The 18,450-nt window shown below is 48.9% G+C and overlaps 1 protein-coding gene across 1 annotated transcript in view; it reads left to right on the top strand.

Moving 5' to 3' along the window:
• The window catches only part of MEI1 (meiotic double-stranded break formation protein 1), a gene marked incomplete at its 5' end in the record, with an annotated part of 62,350 nt that overhangs the window by 40,160 nt on the left and 3,740 nt on the right, over positions 1-18,450 (top strand). The window contains 6 exons of the mRNA XM_081058194.1: positions 4,054-4,216; positions 5,348-5,452; positions 7,252-7,362; positions 7,649-7,809; positions 10,481-10,562; positions 10,739-10,914. Coding sequence (XP_080914320.1) covers positions 4,054-4,216; positions 5,348-5,452; positions 7,252-7,362; positions 7,649-7,809; positions 10,481-10,562; positions 10,739-10,914 — 798 coding nt within the window. The remainder of the gene's footprint in view (positions 1-4,053; positions 4,217-5,347; positions 5,453-7,251; positions 7,363-7,648; positions 7,810-10,480; positions 10,563-10,738; positions 10,915-18,450) is intronic.

Here is an 18,450-nt window from a genome sequence, read left to right as displayed (position 1 = left end):
TCCATTGATCATACATTTATTTGGTATTTACTAGGTACTAGGCATTGGGGATACAAAGATAATTCAGATATGGTTGCTCAGCCCTTGCCCTTGAGGAAATCACAAATGCTTGTTTTATTTTTGTCACCTTGCAGAGACTTACAAAGCATCGCAAAAAGGAGAGAATCAGAGAATGATGAAGCTAGAAAACCATCTCAGATTATGACACTGGGCTGTGGGAGTGGTAGGAGAGTGTAAGCCCCTCTAGGCTTACTCTTGGGTACTCCGGATGTCTTCCATCTGGACCCACACTCTCACTGGTCCCTGCCCCCACAACCCTTTCCACTCCCAATTCTTTCCCTTTACAGCCAAATTCCTAGAAGTAGTTTTCTGCTCTTGATATCATCATCTCTCACTCATTCCTCCAGCCACTGGCTTTTGCCCCCATCACTACTTAAAATCACTCTCACCAGGGTCAGCAATGATGCCCTTGTGCCTAATTACAATGGACTTTCTGGTTCTCATCTTACAGGACCTGCTAGTATTGGATGGTTGTCCACTTCCTTTTTATTGTCTCTCTTGGTTTTAATAATACAACTCTCTTACTTTTCTCTGTTACCTCTCTTGATGCTCCTTTCTAGTGACTTTTATGGTTTTCTCTCTGGCTACCACTTGAAAGTTGCTGTTTCTCCTGGTTTTGTCCTATGATCTCTTTTCGCTCCGTGCATTCTTTCTGGATTGTCTCATTCATTTCCACAGCTTTGGTGGCCTCCTGCTGTTTGCTGATGACTCATATCTCCATCGATCCCTGACCTCTCTCCTGAGCCTCAACCTGTAAAGCTAATCATCCGTTTGACATTTCTGTTTAAAATGGAGTTCATTATCTTCCTCTCCCAAGTTCTCTTTCTCAGCCTGGACCTGGCTGGGGTGGAGGCCCCTCCCTAACTGAAAGCTATCCTAGGCCACTAGCTTCAAAGGACGTAAATACTAAAAAGAAATAAGCCAAAGAGAAAATGAATCTCACGAGACAAATTTCTATTTATTTTTTTAAATTTAGTATGAAAAATAACACAAGTGTAGAAAAATCACATCAAGCCCAAGCACCGGGAATACTCTGGTAACTGTCAGGTGTGTCAGGAAATAGAACTGGCAGCCACTCCAGAAGTCCACCACCTGCCCCCATCAATGATGACCCCTATCTGTCTCCTCTAGATTAACCACTAGCCTGAATTTTATAGTAGTGTCTTCCTTACATGCCTTTAAAGTTCCGTCAGTTGTGTCTGTCCCTAAATACTACCGTTTAGTCTTCCTTCTTTTGTGTGTGTGTGGATATATGTTTTAAGTCTCCTTTAATCCACAGACTTCCAGTCCATTTCATTTTTTGTCCCCCTTGCAATTTATTTGGCCAAGCAACCAGATGGTTATTCTGTGGAGTTTCCCAGGCTCCAGGGTTTGCTAATTCCCAGGATTTGCTAATTATATCCTTGGGGGTCATTGTCAGGATACCAAATTCTTAGAGAGAAGGTGCCCCACCCTTTGTTGTGGTGACCCAGTTCTTCTCCTTGAATGTACACCATCCTTCGCACTCCTTCCTGGAGGAGGTGGGGGCAGGGCAGAGAGGAGCCTTGAGCTTTGCCAAGGAGACCTCAATGGGAAGGAGCTGCACTCAGGGCTGGATGCTACATAGAGGCCCAGGAAGGTGGAGGCATCTCAGTTTCAGTTTCCTCACGTGTGAAATGGAGGTAACGAGAGGGTAAATGCAAGCCTACGTAGAAGCATTCTTGGTATGCTAGGCACAGTAGGCTGTCATCCAGTGATCGTTGCCTGACTGAACCACAGAGAACGTTAATCTCAGAGAAGCTTATTGAATTGCACAAGGTCCTATAACTAATAAGGGTCATGACCATGGCTGGAGCCTTCAGTTCATGAGTTTTTCACTAACTTACATCCTAGAAACATCACTAGTAAAAAAAAAAAAAAAAAAAAAAAAGATGAGAGAAAAAATGAGGAACAACTTCATTTCTATTCATGTATATAATTCCTGCCATTTCTCCCCAGCTTCTAGCCACAGGAGGAGAAAAGAGTCTAAAAATACGTGTTGGTACCAATTTCTGTTTTTGATAAGGGTAATTAACAGCTGAAAACAAAGCTGTTCATTGCCACTCTTCCCAATGGGTGGTCTTTCATGTAGGCTGTTTACATGTGAAAACACAGAGCTGTCACAGAAGCTCTTTGTCCCTGCTTGGCTGCATCACCCTGGTTGGTCCAGTCCCAGGGAGTTCTGGACAGGACAGATTGCAGCGTGGGTATGTTCTGCCCAGAGCATTCCCACTGACCCACGTGATGGGATACACACCTTCCCCTGGCATTCACCATGCCACCAAAGGCTGAGGAGCCCCCCCACCCCCTTGGGCCTCTACAATGTACTAACTCAGGTTTCTGAGGGCCCAGCTCTGGCAGTCAAGCAGCCATTTGCTGGTGAAGGAGCAGGACCCCAAAACTGGTTCGGCCTTGGGCCCTGTGACCTTGGGCAAATCACACCCCCTCTGGGCTTCAGTCTCATACTCTGTAAAGTACAACACAAGTGTTGGTGAGATGAATTGAGAATCTCTCTAGCCCTCCCAATTCTATGGTGCTCTCCTTCCAGAGATGTTTTCTCAGTCCTACGAGGTGACACAGATGGAGCCGATCTCATCCCTGGCCTTCATTAACTCATAGTTACAATGCCTCTGCTTTCTTGATCGACAAATTACTTAGTCGGCCCCCGTTTTCTCATTTGAAAAATCAGGATGACACCTACCTGGAAGAGTTATTATGAAGACACAGATAATAAATAAATAAATAAATAAATGTACAGCTACATGTGCTATGTGTTCAAACCTGACGTTATTAGGCCCTAATTGAATGGTTATTAGTGATATCATAGTTGTATCTCTGGCAGCTGGGGAGGTTTATGAAGAGCCAAGACCAGATACCCCTGTGCCACCCAGTAGTCAGCACATCTGGAGTTGTCTGGTTGGATGCCCTGTACTCATGTCTCTCTGTGTGTCAGGCTCTGTCCTCGCTGGAAAGGGTGTCTGTGTGTGACCTTGGAGTCATGGCACCCAGCCCTAACTGGCCCAGCACATTAGCCTGCCCAAAAGAATTGGCTTGTTCGAGCTGGTAGGTACCAGGAGCTGTCAGTGCGATAGCCTCTGGTGCAGCTTCTGACTGGTTTTGCTTTTAACATATACTCATTAAAATAACTGTGAAAGCAAATAAAATGCATTGTCCTTTCCCAGCTTGTGGACACAAGGCCTTCACAGCTTGTGGCAGAAGTAGGCAGATGCCATGGCAGAGAAAGGGCCTGACCTGGTCCTCACTTCTCCCTGTGCCCGGAATCGGTCCTAACCCACGTCTTCCCTGCTGCATGGCATTTCCTTCCCGCTCTCTCCTTCTCCCTTAAGGCACGCTCAGGTCAGCTGCCCTGAAATAACTTCTTCTTGACCCTGATACTTCCATTGGCAGGAGAGAGGCGTCTGGAAGGCCGAAAGGGATTTGGGCTTACGGTTAGTAGATCTGCATTCAAACCCTAGCTGTGCCACTTACTGCTGAAGTGGCCTTTCGCACATCATGGAATCTCTGTGAGCCTGTTTCCTCCTGCTTAGAATGCACCTATAGAATGCACAGGATGGGGGCGGCCGGAGGGCTCCGTTCGTTAGAGCGTGAGCTCTTATTAAGGTTGCCGGTTCAATTCCCGCGTGGGATGGTGGGCTGTGCCGCTGCAACTAAAGATTGAAAATGGCGACTGGACTTGGAGCTGAGCTGCGCCCTCCACAACTAGATTGAAGGACAACGACTTGGAGCTGATGGGCTCTGGAGAAACACACTGTCCCGCAATGTTCCACAATAAAATTTATTTGAAAACAGAATGCACAAGATGGTACATAATAGGTGCTGAGTAAGTGAGCCCTTCCTTCCCCAGGTTCTGTGACACCATCATCCTGGGCTCTTTCCCAGCCCCTCTCTTCTTCACGGTCTACCTGTCCCCGACTGTGACGCCCTTGAACTCTGGCGTTCTTCTCTCCTGCTCAGGACCTCATCTATTCCAGCCCCGTGGACATAGCCCACAGGGTACTGATCGTCCTGAGGACCTTTCTGAGGAGGAATGAGGATGTTCACGTGGGTGGTCTCATACGCGCTCACTTCCTGCTGATCCTACAACGGCTGCTGGTGGAACATGGGGCTTCCCCATCAGGTCAGTCTGGAGCTGCTGGGGGCGTGTCTTGCCAGGACAGTCAGGAGTGGGTATCTCTGCCCTATTGAGCTCTGCAGGAGAGAGAATCAAAGTTTTCTCTGCAAAAAATGTCAGGACAGTGCGGCGTCAAGCTAAAATTTACCTCCTTCCTCTAATTGGAGAGTGGGTGCTCAACATATTTGGGGTGTGTGTGTTGTGTGTGTGTTCTGTGTGTGTGTGTGTGTGTGTGTGTGTGTGTGTGTGTTGTGAGCATTTTTATGTTTAATGTCTCCGTGTTTAGCATGGGTGGGTGTGTTGGATGTGTGTGCATGTCCCCACTCTGCACGGCTTGTGCTCCGAGCTGTTTGTCACAAGAATGGCAGCCCCCACTTGGGAAGAAGAAAGCAGGAAATGTGGGGGAGGCCAGGGAGGCAGCAGCAGCCAGCAGGGGCCTGGGAAGGGGTGGATCTGTGATGCATTGGGAGCTCCCAGTGAGCTCCAGAAGGACAGTTTCCACATCTGGAATAAGACTCCCTGGCGTGAAGGAAGCTTAATGTTTAGTACAGTATGAAGACACTGAAAACGTTGGGATTGGTTTGTCTTTTCCTATTTTTAGAAAGTTGAATTTTTAAATTAAATTTCCAAGCAATTAAGAGGAAATGGGAGGAAAGCTGGGGCACTTGGTCCAGTCCTGACTGAGGGTGGGGGTTTGGAGACAGATTAAAGGGTGTCTGGAGGAGCTGAGTCCTTCCTTTACAGGGAAGGCGAAGCCTCACCTGACTGGTAATGGTGTTTTAGAGCCCTGAGATTTCGTGGAAATACGTAGTGGAAAGACTATGGGCATCAAATTCAGATTTAGGTTCAAGTCCTGACCCTGACAGTTTTTGGCTGTGGGATCTTGAAGAAGTCAGCCTCTCTGGGCCTCAATTTTCTTTACTGCAAAATAGGAATAACAATCCCTGTTTCACATGGTTTGAAGGGGATTAAGTGAAATACTGACTTCTTGGTACCCAACCCCGAGTTGACACTCAGTATGTCAGCTGCCCCTGTCCCCAGGGAAGAAGGAAGAAGGCAGGAAGTAGGGGTAAGTTCCAACAAACCATTTGCAGCTGAATGGGTCAGGCCCCTGACCAGCCTCCTGGTTCCTCACAGCCTTGGGGAACCTGCCATCGCTGCTGAGCCTCCTCTCTTTGGTGCAGCTGAGGAACGAGTCAGAGCAAGAACTGGACAGCATGGCCATGAAGCTTCTTCACCAAGGTGCCACCGCTTGGGGCAGTGCTGAGGGCCTGGGGGGCTGGGTGGCCTGTGGCTGCTCCTTTCTTCTGTCCTTTCATCACTTTGGAAGGAGCTCTGGCTCAGTCTGTTCCTGGGGGCTTCTTGCTAAGAGACCTTTCAGATCAGTTTCTGCTTCTCCCCTGGGAGTGTTTGGGAGACCAAAAGAGAAAAGACAAAATGTATATATGTCAATTATGTGATAAGCACAAGCTCTGGAGTCGGGAAGGCCTGGATTTGTTCTTAGCTCAGCAACTGGCTTTGTGACCTTGGACAACCACCTGGCCTCTATGAGCCTTAGGTTCCTCACAGGTAAAATAATAGTCCTTACCTGATTTAGTCAAGGCTGAGAGAAGGAGTAACTGTAGATGTAGAATGCCACACAGTGCTTGGCACACGGGAGGCCTTCGGTGGATACTATCCATGTAGATTCATTTTTCCTGGCACAAGGCAGTTCTCTGTCCCACCCCACAGCTGACTCACGATCTGATGATCCGGTTCTCTAGGCCTCTTTCCTACCCCTACCCCAAACCTCATTAGGACCTTTTATTGCTCATTAATGCAGTTGCCACTTCATAGGCAGTATCCTCAGGAAGATTTGTGGAGGAAAGGTTGAAATTAAAAGGAAAAATGGTGTGTGTTCAGCTACCTGTCAGGTCCTCTGGCCTCGGTGAGGATGGTTCTTTCCCTGCCTGGAGCCCAGACCTCCTCATGAGAAGATCAGTGTCAGGCTCAGAAAGGACCTCCGGGCCCAGCTTGGTGCTGGTCATTGCTGGCCTGTGTGTCAGATCAAGGGTGACAGTCAACTGGGAGCAAGATCTGTGTGTGTCGAAAGGGCCTCTGACAGGGAGGAATACAGGCTGAAACATACACGTGAAATGTAATACATGTTTACATATAACCCGAGTACTTTTATTTGAGAGCTTTGGTAGTAGAGGGCTAGTTCAGGGGTAAGGGTGTGTGTTTCTTTTTTTTGGAGGGGGGGAGTGGGGCTGATTGTCCAGCTGACCACAAGCCAATTACAAGTCAAGTGTGATGTGGCTGCCAAAAAGTGAATGCAGACCTAGGTTTTATATTGGGGTCACGGGGGGCAGGCGGAGCAAGGGGTGGCAATTCCCAGGAGGAATGGGATGTGTTCTATAGAAGTCTACTTTACAGTGTAGTACCTGCGCGGACGAGGGCTGGGGGAACAGAGAGGCAGCTCATTTTGCCTCGAGAGGTGAAAGGATGCTTCATGGGGAGGTAAACTTTGAGCTGAATCTTGATTGCTGAGTAGGAGTTAAGGAGTTATCCAGAGGCGGGTGACGTGAGAGAGACTAGGGGAAGTTCCGGGAACTGCACATGGATGGTTACAGAGCATCCCTGGGAAGGTGACCTTGGGAGAATGCAGAGGCGGTATCCTCTTCCTGCCAAGGGTGGCAGGTTGGCCTAGGTGACCTCTGCGACCCTCTAACCTGCAGTCTGTGCCAGCATGAACACTGTTAGAAGACGCCTTTGCCCACCTAAACCTGTGCAGTCTGCTCTAGCAGGCAGCTGTGGGCAGCTTGCTAGGTGTGTGTTCGGATGGAGGATATGAATGTGCCTGCAGGTTTGTCACTGCGTTTCTTTCCATTGACTGTCATACTGGGGACACTTAGTTTGTGCTTGGTTCCCCAATACTGAAATTTGAAATTAGTCAGTTGAGGGTCATTATCTGTGAGAAGCGTGAGTGCTGGTGTGCGCTGTGTGCGTTGAAGCCACGGAGTACTGCGTGACGGGTGCCTGGGGACTCTTGCCTCCTGCAGTGAGCAAGCTGTGCGGGAAATGCAGCCCCACTGACGAGGACGTCCTGCAGCCCTCCTTCAACTTCCTGTATTGGAGCCTTCATCAGACCACACTGGGCAGTCAGAAAAGAGGTGCTGGGGCCCAGGCTGGGATAGTGAAGGGGAAGGTATGGGCAGTGTCTGTGGCCCTTGCTGCCCTCAGGTTTCCATGTGACTGGATCAGATGGTCATAAGGTCCTTTCTGGTTCCGATAACCTGTGGGTTTGGAACGAAGTTGGGACCCTTAGAGCCTCAAGCTGATCCACAGGTTCATTCACTGTGTGTGAAGCCCCACTGAGGGCTAACCGACCACTATGGTGTCACTGAGCTGGGCTCCTGCATAACTCACGCGGCCCCTGCCCTGCTGGACCCTCCGCAGCCGCTGCCGTGCTCCTGAGCAGCACGGCCCTGATCGAGCTGCTGGAGAAGATGCTGGCGCTCACCTGGGCCGAGGAGGGCTCTCCCAGGACCACGCTCCTCTGCTCTGCCTGGCTGCTCACGGCCTCCTTCTCTGCGCAGCAGCATGATGGCAATCTGCAGGTTAGTCTCTAACCCCTGCGGCTTTGGGGCATGGGTGGCATGCAAAGGAATGATAAAGATCCTGGGCTCTGGTCCCAGCCCTGTGGCTTGTTAGCTGTGTAACCTGGGCCAGTTTCCTTGCCTACAAAATGGGAAGGACATCCAGACTTGTTGTCAGGTTGGTTTACATTAATCCATTTAACACACATGGATCACCACATGTCAGGCTGTATTCTAAACACAGAGGAATCAAAACTGAATACAGTGTGCACCCCACAGTTGGGGAACTTGTATTTGTAGGCAAAGCTGGCGGGGAAAACATTCCAGGTGAAGAGAACAATATGACCAAAGGCACAAACTGCACAGTTTAGGACATGGTGTACGTATGTGCAGAGTGATGAGGTGCCTGCCATGTGGCTGGAATATAGGGGTGGCCGTCAGACTGGACAGGAAGGCTGAAGCCGCCTGTGCCCTTGAAGGGCTGGGTGGCAAGCTGTGAAGTGCCACAAATGTCTAAGCTGTCATTGTGATTGTTCAAGAAGGTGTTGCCGGGAAGGAGGGAGCGGTGGGCATGTCCACAGAGCCCTCCTCTCCTCTCCTCCCCTCCCGTAGGATTTGTCATCACAGTGCCCTGTCTGAGCTCTTTTGTGGGCTGCTTCATGTTCGGGTATCTCCTCCAGAAGGCTGGCTGCTCCCCAGAACAGAAACTGTCTTTTAGCCTTTGAAGTAGCCTCGTGCCGTGCCCAGCCCTGCACCAATCTAGTGCCGGATACACACTCATTTGTGTAGAGTGAAGTCAGTTTTAAAGTTTGACCTCTGGGGTGGCAGCAAGCTATGACAGGTCTGTGCCACAGCAGATCTGCAGGTTGTTACCCACTGGGGTTATTTGGGACAAGAACCTTTCCTGCTTTTCTGTGTGAGGCTGTTGGACCCACTCGTGCCCCTGCAGTCACCTGCCTGGGTGCCCACCTGTGCCATGTCCTTGGCTCTGCCCTGGCTCTCAGCTCATACCCAGCCAATTATCTAACTGCGTCCACTCTAAGCCCTCCCCCTGCCCTAGCTCAGGCCTGATTGTTCATCCTGACCACTGCTGCGGCCTCTTCACGATCTGGCCACCCTGCCTCTCCCTTCCTCCACGTCTCCTGTCCCTGCAGCCAGTCTGGGCACACTTCCCCTCCACCCACACTTCTTTGCCTTTTTGTACTCCACATGGCTGCCGACACCCTTCTTACCTGGCCGGCCCCTTGGCAGCCCTCCTTTCTACCGTTCTGCCTCCTTCCCTGTCCTGTGACCAGGTGTTTGCTCTTTTCTCCGTCACCTGTGCTCTTTCACATCTCCATACCTTTGTTTGTTTGTTTTTGATTGCTGTGATTTTTTTTCAAAAAAATTTTTTTTAAGATTGGGGAAGGGGAACAGGACTTTATTGGGGAACAGTGTGTACTTCCAGGGATTTTTTCCAAGTCAAGTTGTTGTCCTTTCAGTCTTAGTTGTGGAGGGCGCAGCTCAGCTCCAGGTCCAGTTGCCGTTGCTAGTTGCAGGGGGCGCAGCCCACCATCCCTTGCAGGAGTCGAACCAGCAACCTTGTGGTTGAGAGGACGCGCTCCAACCAACTGAGCCATCCGGGAGCTCAGCGGCAGCTCAGTTTAAGGTGCCGTGTTCAATCTTAGTTGCACGGGGCGCAGCCCACCATTCCTTGCAGGACTCGAGGAATCAAACTGGCAACCTTGTGGTTGAGAGCCCACTGGCCCATGTAGGAATCGAACCGGCAGCCTTCGGAGTTAGGAGCACAGAGCTCTAACTGCCTGAGCCATCGGGCCGGCGCCCTGTGATTGATTTTTAATAGCCTTTATTTTTAGGACAGTCTTAAATTTACAGAAGAATCGAGCAGATAGCACAGAGAATTCCGTATAACCCCCGCACAGTTTTCTCTGTTAACATCTCACATTAGGATGGCATCTCCATACCTTTAGATAGTTGGTTCTTCTGCCTAGAACCTGCTGATGCCACCAGCCAACAAGCATTTTGGAGGAACTGCTTTGTGCCAGACTGTGATAGGTCCAAGCAGAGGATCAGGAGTTCCTGCCTTAGGCGGCCTGTGTTCTGGGTGAGGACGGCAGAGCAAACTCACCGCTTTGAACCTGCCACCCCACAGTCCCTCAGTTTGGTCGTTGTTTTGACATTAAGGAGCACGTTCACCAAGGCTGCTCCTCAGCTGTTCTTCACGATAGCTCTGGAGGGAGTGAAAGCAGGTGGCATCGTCCCCACTGCTTCGATGAAGGAAGCAAGGCAGGCTCAGAGGGATGCAGTGCAGTGACTTGCCCACAGCCACACAGCTGGCCAGGGGCGGAGCCAGGACTTTGATTTCAGGCTGTCTGACTCCAGATCTAAGTTAGGTGGATATTGGGCTGCGTCGGAGACTGACCCATAGATGAGGCCGGGGAGGGTTCCTGGTGGAGGAGGTCGTTGAGGAAGGGGGAGATTTGGGAAAAGCAGGGTCTCCAGGTAAGGGTTTAATTTTCCTCCTCGTATTCCTGAGTCCAGGACTGGTGAGTCTCACAAGACTCTGTGTGGCCTCCTTTGTCCCTTGGATGCAGCTGGAATGTGTGGGTGGGTAGAAGAGCTATTGGCGTAGGTTATGGACCACCCATGCTCCCGGAATATGGGGCTTATCCCTTTTCCCCCGCCCTCTCAGGTTCACCAGACACTGTCAGTGGAACTGGACCAAGTATTGAAGGCCCTCAGCTTTCCGAAGAAAAAAGCTGCACTCCTCTCAGGTGTGGGCCTCTAGCAGTAAAAGAAAAGCATTTCCCTGGCTTCTGAGATGGAACCACCCCTCCCAGACCAGTCTCTGGTCACCCCATTATTATCTCCATTGTCTTCCCCCATGACAGAGCTGGGTGGAGGTGGGGAAGGAGGCAGGCACTGGGTGTAAGGAGTTTCTTGCTTTCAGCTGCCATCTTACGCTTCCTGCGGACAGCCCTGCAACAGAGCTTCTCCTCTTCCCTGGTGGCCCTGGTGCCCTCAGGGGCCCAGCCACCACCAGCCCCTGAGGACACTGTCCTAGCCCCACTGGGAACATCACAAGTGCTGTCCCTGGTCATTGGACTGCAGAACCTCTTGGTGCAGGTAAGGTCCTTGCTGGTGGGCCCCTGGTAGTGGAGCCTGCTTCTCCCAGGACGAAAGCAGAAAGGGGTGGATGCCTGTCAAGGCCTGGAGGGTGGATTGATTGGGACTTTTAAAGTTACAGTGACAGAAATGAAACTCAAATTGGCTCATAACTGAGAAGTCCAGGGCTTAGTACTGGTTTCGGGCACAGCTGGATCCCAGAGGCTCAGACAGTGTCATCAGAAGTCTCCATCTCGGAGCCTGCATGTCTCTCTGCCAGCTTCATCATCATGGGATGACGGGACAACAGGAGCTCCTGGCTTATATCCTGCCAGCAGAAAGAAGGTTTCTCTTTCCCAGAATTGAGTCTCATTAGCCTGAATTGGGTAATGTGCCCATCACTATGGCTGGGGCATGGGATGCCCTGATTGCCCTGGCTTGGGTCAGTGCCCTCCCTGGAGGCTGGGGCATATGGTTGCCACTCCATAGCCCATGTGGACTGAACATGAGAAAGGGAGGGTTCTGCAAAAGAAACTGTTCCCAGAAGAAAGAGGAATGGGTCCTGGGCAAGCAAAAATAGTAGATATCTACCCCATGGGGGTGTGTTTTACAGCTTAGAGGATTCTTAGAAATCATGGTTTTTCCAGCCATCACGTACTGTGGAGGGTGGTGGAGGCATGGAGATAAGTCAGGTGCCTTTAAGGAATTAACAGTGGGGGGGGTGCCTTGTAGACGGGAGGTGATAACACAGAGTGGTCAGTGCTGGCTGAAGGGAGGCACTGCACTGTGGGGCGCAGGACGTACCTGCTAGGTTGGTGCAGGGTAGTGTGGGGCTGGCTGTCAGAAGAGGCTTCCTGAGGGAGATGCGTGAACTGGGCTGGGAAGACAGGTGACTTGTCCTAGGTCCCCAAGGGCAGGGGGCGTAGAAATGTCACTAATCTGGACAGCAGCCATTTCAATCTCTGATGTGGATTAATTCCCTGTCCCCTTTGGCCTGTTTCCTACCCTCAATTCTTCTCTTGCAAGGACCTTTTTGTCTATTATTTTCAAATATGAGCTGTCACTATAGGGTGACCAAGTCCCCAGATACTTAATCCTGTTTTAGTTGCACTTGGACTCTCTTTTCCTGCCCTTTGGAGCTTGCCCAAGAGAGACAGTCACAAATCCACACGGTCTGATCTAATAGCAAGGTAGGTACTCATGGGGCCAGCAGAGGGAAGTGGGGGAAATTAGCAAATGAGTGAGAGAAGTCGCAGAGCCTTCCTGCGGGACACGTGGGGGGGCTCTACTCGGTGTCCAGATAATGACTGCACACATGTGATACGACTGTTGACGGTGGAAGATTCTGTTCAAGGACTGATGCCCACTGGGCCTGTGCACAGCTTGGGGGAAGCAGGGAAATGTAAGGAGATAGAGGCAGCTCCGGGCATGGGCCCGGTTCCGGCTCAGTGGCTGCCGAGTGCTGCCTGGCCAGCACTTCTAGGCACAGATTCACGTTGTTGTGCAAACACCAACACCACCCATCTCCAGAACTTTGTGGGTGCACCGGCCAGAGTCACACAGGTCTGCAGCAGAGCCCCTGCCTGGCCCCGAACTCTGAAGGGGTTTAGCAAGTCCCTTCCTCTTATCGATCCTCATTTTCTCTGTCTGCAAAATTAAAGGTGTCTTTCAGCATTAAGTGACTTGGGCCTATGAGAACAGCCTGTTTCCCTAGGAATGGAGCACAGCGCACAGAAGTTCGGGTTGAAGTGAGGCTAGAAACAGTGTCCAGGGTTCACTAGGCTGGGTCACGCTGGGGCAGAGGGCAGGTCTGTGGCAGTGGAGGGGTCCAAGGAAGAACTGTGGTCACTGGAGTGATCTGGGGGGCATGGGAGTAAGGAGCCAGCGGCAGACTTCCCTTCTGCTTAGTTTTAAAAGGGCCTGTAAATGTGAGTGTCTATGTGAGTGTCTCCACCACAGAAAAGAAGTAGGTTTGTTCTGGCTTTGTCTGGAGTCGGAGGCCTAGGCCAGTGGGTGGAGCTACAGAAGACAGAAGGAGGCCCTCTCTCCTAGCAGGACTGTCTGAAGGTGGAAAGGAATGGCTTGTGCCTGGGGGCTTGCTGGGGGGTCCCCAGCAAGAACTCTTGCTACAGGGCGGGAAGGGCATTGGTTTAGGTGACCCTTAAGGTTTCTTCCAACACTGGGATTCTGTTTGAGGGGAAAGGAACGCTCATGAAACAGAGACCCAGGAGTACACTGTGGAAGGATAGATCCAAGTCACGGAGGAGAAGGAGACTGGAAGAAGAATTCAAGATAGCGATGTCAGCAAACATTATACAGTTAGCACTTTTCAGTTTCCCAAGCCCTTTCTTGTCTGTGATCTCGTGTGGTTCTCACACAAGTTAGCCCTGTGAGATAGAAAACTGTAGCTCAGATCATGTGACTGCTATAGGCTCACAGAACTTGTGAGGTGACCTAGGATTAGAAGTAAAGGATTTGCTGGGAAGAGGTGGAGGAAGAGCAGAACAAATGAAACCATTTCCCAGAGGTTCATCTCCGGGGCAGAGCTGGGCAGTGGTCCCCCTTGTCAGGGGCACAAACAGTCCTGGGGATGTAATAAAAAACACTGTACTGACTATAACTCCCGGAACTTTATGTGGTTAGAAGGAAATACTGGATGAACTGGGGCAGAAGGTGAGACCCCTGGTTCAGATTAGAGGGCCAATGAGAAGTGCTCCAGTCCCGTATCCCACCGGCTCCCAATTTGAAACTATTTGGGTGGTAGACATAGAAATCAGACGAAGACCAAAATTTCTACTTTATTGGTAAACCGATAGCAGAAAATGGCTGTTACACATGGACACAGTCGCCTTCCAACAACCTCACCCCAGAATTCAATGTACTCACCTAGTCACAGGCAGAGTGGGACAACCCCAGTTTACCACCTTCTGGTAAGCCTACCTTTGGCCTAGCGTAGACCACACTGTACCCTCTCTGAAGATAATGGGTTCACAAGAGTCTGCCCTAGAGGCTGAGCTGAGTGTTTCTCCTTGCAGAATCATTAGTTGGTCAAGTCACTCCTCTTTGCATGGGGAGGACTTGCTCGGTGATAGAGGTGGGTGTTACTCTGGAGAGGAAATGTGAAGTGTGAGGGTGCTCTGCAGTGACAACAGGTGGCTGCGATCTGATCTATCTCTGCAGGGGGCTGGGATTGCAGGGTTTTGGGCTGGCTGAGTGGCACGTGCTGAGTGAGGGGAAACAGGTGCTTCCAAAGGCTGCTTCCTCCGCCCACCTAAGCACCGTGTTTCTCCGAAAATAAGACCGGGGCTTCTATTAATTTTTGCTCCAAAAGACACATTAGGGCATGTCATCCTGAAAAATCGTTCTAGGGCGTATTTTCTGGTTAGGTCTTATTTTTGAGGAAACATGGTATCAGGTTTGAAGGGATACAGTGGGCATAGCCTGGTCAGAGCAGCCATATGTCTTCATCTGGCCCTGCACTCAGAGCTTCAGAATGAGGCTGTCTGGACTGGCTGGTTTTGCCTTCTGTAATTTTCTAACCAGGGTCAGATTGTCTTTGTGTCCTTTCAGGCTTCTCTAATCCCAGTCCAGCTGCTACATCCCTGGGGAGTCTTGGGGGAGGGAAAGGGTGAGCCTGAGCTGGGAAGAGACAGATACCCTTTGTGCTCAGATTTGGCTTTCTGATTGGGGTGGGAGTGGAATGTGTTATCAGATTAGAAGTCAGAAAGCTAATTTGTTGTGCAAGACCTGAGGCTTTCAGTGCAAGGATCATTCCTACTGGAGCAGATGTTGATGACAGGTTAAGGGTCTTGGAAGTAGGAGGTGGGGAGGACAGGGAGATAACATTTACTGAGTGCCTACTCTGTACAAGCACTTGACATGTGGTTTATTCATCACAACTCCGTAGGTGGAAAATATCATCTGTTTTATAAACAAGGAAACAGAGTCCCAGAGATGTTAAGTAACTTGCCTAAGGTCACATACTTTTAGGTCAGGACTCAAACCTGTCTTTTGTGATACAGAAGCCATTGTTTTCTGAGTGGTAGGCCCTGGTTTTCCTAATGACCAGCGGTCCCAGCTCCTCACTCAGCATGCAGGGGGCCCTTGCTGGTTGTATGAGGTAATAGGACACAGGGTCAGAGAGTGGCACTAGGGCACAGCTCCTCACCAGGTGGGGAAGCTGAGGCATGCTGGCCCATGGCTGTAGTTTTGCATATCTGGCAAGGGGCTGAAAGTGCCCACTGGTTAAGAGTTAATTTTAGATTGGAGGAGACAGGGCAGGAGGCTGTTAACTTCAAAGAGAGAATAACAACTATTTATTTGAGATAAAAGAATAGCTATTTCGGAAACACTGATTCAGGCAGAAACCCAAATAGTGTTCTGATTAGGAGACAAAGGCAAAGGAGTATTGTATTTATGAGAAAGGGAAGGGGAGCAATTACATCCGTAGAAGGAAGACATTTCTTTTGATGCAATAAGCTAACATAGTGACACTAATTCTAAACAATGTTTTCGTTTTCAATCCAGTAGCCATCAGTTCACTCGTCATAATATCTGTTTCCTTGTTGTCTTTGCAAACATTCTTTGGGACACAATGTTGCTTTGAGCCCAGTGCAAAGGTTATTTTGCCCTGTTTTAACATTCCAAAAAGTTTGAGGCATAAGACTTGCAAGGCAGTTCTCCTGGGATAGCAGCTCCGACTCCATTTTTAAAGTGGCTCCAGATAGATAGATAGATAGATAGATAGATAGATAGATAGATAGATAGATAGATAGATAGATAGCAAAAAAAATGTATACACGTTTTAAGAAAGGAAAAAGTTGTATTAATATATACCAATAACAAAAGATGAACACAAGTCATGTTTGACTTCTGCAATTACAAGAGGTGCTCAAAGTGGTTCCCATTGGCATCCAGACACTTCTGATTACAGCGAACTACTGCTTGAGCAATGTTGACCAAACTATTAACATCTCTTAAAATGTGTATATATTTTATTGACACCCCTGGTATATTACAAGGCCTGGGGTTTGGTTCTACACTTGCCACCTACTACCGAGGGGTCCTCAGGTTAGCTCAACTGTTACCGGAGAGCAGGCCCTTCTCGGCGTGTGTGCAGGTCCTTGGCATCCTGAACAAAGAATCGAGCAGGACACCACAAGGCAGTGATGAACGAGCAGTTTATTAGAAGTGAAAGTACCCTCCAAAGGGATAGGAGCAGGCCCGAGCCACAGCGTGGCTCAAAAGGCGTCATTATTAGAAGTGAAAGTATCCTCTAAAGGGATAGCAACGGGCCTGAGCAACAACGTGGCTCAAAAGGCGCTGACCGGTGGCAGGGACTTGGAGTTTTTATTTCCTTTCTTTCCAGAATGGGCTACTCCTCCCTAGGTGTGGGGCCACTTGATTGACACCTGTGATTGACAAAAGGCTATTACCTCCCTTTCATTTTTATATTTTATTTATTTTTATTTTTTATTACCTCATCTTTTTAGACTACGCATATTTCTTCTGAGAATTCAGTCTGTTATAATGATATTAATGAACTAGAAGGCATATGTTATTACAATGATGATATAATGAGGCTAAGGTGAGGTGAAAGTCATTGTAGCCTTTACTGCGCAGATGTGAGTGACCAGTCCAATCTATTAACAGTTAGGTATTTAGGATCCTTTCGCTTCCTCATAGTGGTCAATGGCTACAGTGGATAAGGGAAAGACTTGGGCATGGAGGGGAGGTCTTCTGGGCAGTCACTTTCCATAGGTCGTGTCAAACATGCAGGAATGTTTGGATATCCCATTCCTGTCTCTAACTGCCTGCCTCATTTTCCCTTGAGAAGCGTGATCCCCATAAATCTCTATGGGAAGTTGAGGGGCAGGAGGTCTCTTCTTCTGTATCTGCTTCCTGTTGACTGTGGCATTGTCCCTACCTATCGGGGATTCATGGAACTCTCAGCCTATCTGATCTTAGATGAGGGGAAGGGATCTCGGCATCCGCCCGGAAGGCCGTGATGACCTCTTTGGACGGGATGTACTGGAAGTCTTGCTGGGGCATCATTTATATCCCATCGGCCCCTAGATGAGGAGAGAAGGATTTGGTTAAACAGACTTAAAAGTGTTGGCCCAAGAAGCAGGACCCAAAGCCATGAAACAAGGTGGCTGTGTGATAGAAATTATGTTTAGCTTCATGGAGCCTGTGGCCTTTTTCTCTGGTTTAACTGGTCATTCAGGTGTCATTGTTCACTCAGGAGCTGGGCCTGGAACGGCCTGGAGCAGGGGGCTGGGGATTCTATGATTCAGGCTAGGAACAATTTTCTGTTTAAGATAGAAAAGCTGATTTGAACGGGGATTAAGATCAGGAACCAGGGAGCTAAGAAACTAGGGAAAAGAAGACTTAAAATTCCTCTAGTGGAGGAGACTCAGGGCTTGCTAAAGAGGGCGTGTGTTTCCCCATTATATATTTCACTAAAATATTCACCATTTACTGAGTGTTTACCCTGTGCCAAACACTGGTTAAACACTATATCCATTGCTCATCTAACCCTCTCAGCAACCCAGGTAATTTTTTTATTCCCACTCAGCAAGGCTGAGTAACCTTGGCCAGGAGCATACAGATAGTGACTAAAACTAAGCAAGGATTCAAACCCAAGTCTGCCCCCTACCCTTAACCATCCGGCTGCTGCCTTCCAAAGAATAGCATGAGAGCATAGGATTTCTTGTTAGTTTGTTTTCACATTTTATTGAGATATAACTTACATGCAATAAAATTTACCAATTTTAAGTGTAGAATTAGATGAGTTCTAATTCTCATGTTATGGAGCATTTCCATCACCCCAAAAAGTTTTCTTGTGCCTCTTTGCAGTCCCCTCTCCCCATCCCTGACCCTCTGCAAACATTCATCTGCTCTCACTATAGTTTTACCATTTCTAGAATCTCATATAAATGAAATCATATTATATGTGGTCTTGTGTGTCCAACTTCTTTCGCTTAATGTTTTTGAGATTCATTCATATTGTGTGTATCAGTACTTCATTTCCTTTTTGTTTTTGGTGAGTTGTCATCCATCATATGGCTATACCACAATTTGTTTATTCATTGACCTATTGATAGATATTTGGGACTTCAAAATTTTGGGCTATTATTTGGGCTATTAAGTTGCTCTTAATACTGAAGTACAAGTCTTTGTGTGGATATATGTTTTCATTTCTCCTGGGTAAATACCTAGGAGTGGGATTGCTGGGTCAAATGACGTGTTAGTTTTCTATTGATATGTAACACGTCACCACAAACTTAATGGCTTAACACCACACCCATTTATTATCTCATAGTTTTCTATGTCAGAAGTCTGGGTCAGTTCAACCAGGTTCTTCGCTTAGGGTCTCACAAGGCTGAAATCGAGGTGCTGGCTAGGCTAGGTACTTGTCTGGGGTACATGGGAAAGAATCACCTTCTTCCGCTGGGACCTCTTTCAGCTGTTTAAGGTTGCCACATTCTTTCTCACACGGCCTCTCCATCTTCGAACCAGCAATACATGTTGAGTCCTTCTCACACTTTCAGTCTC

The sequence above is a fragment of the Rhinolophus hipposideros genome (assembly GCF_964194185.1).
Source record: "Rhinolophus hipposideros genome assembly, chromosome: 9".
In the NCBI taxonomy this organism is placed as follows: Eukaryota; Metazoa; Chordata; class Mammalia; order Chiroptera; family Rhinolophidae; genus Rhinolophus; species Rhinolophus hipposideros.
The sequence above is the reverse complement of the archived record's forward strand: the minus strand, read 5'-3'. Positions and strand labels throughout refer to the sequence as shown.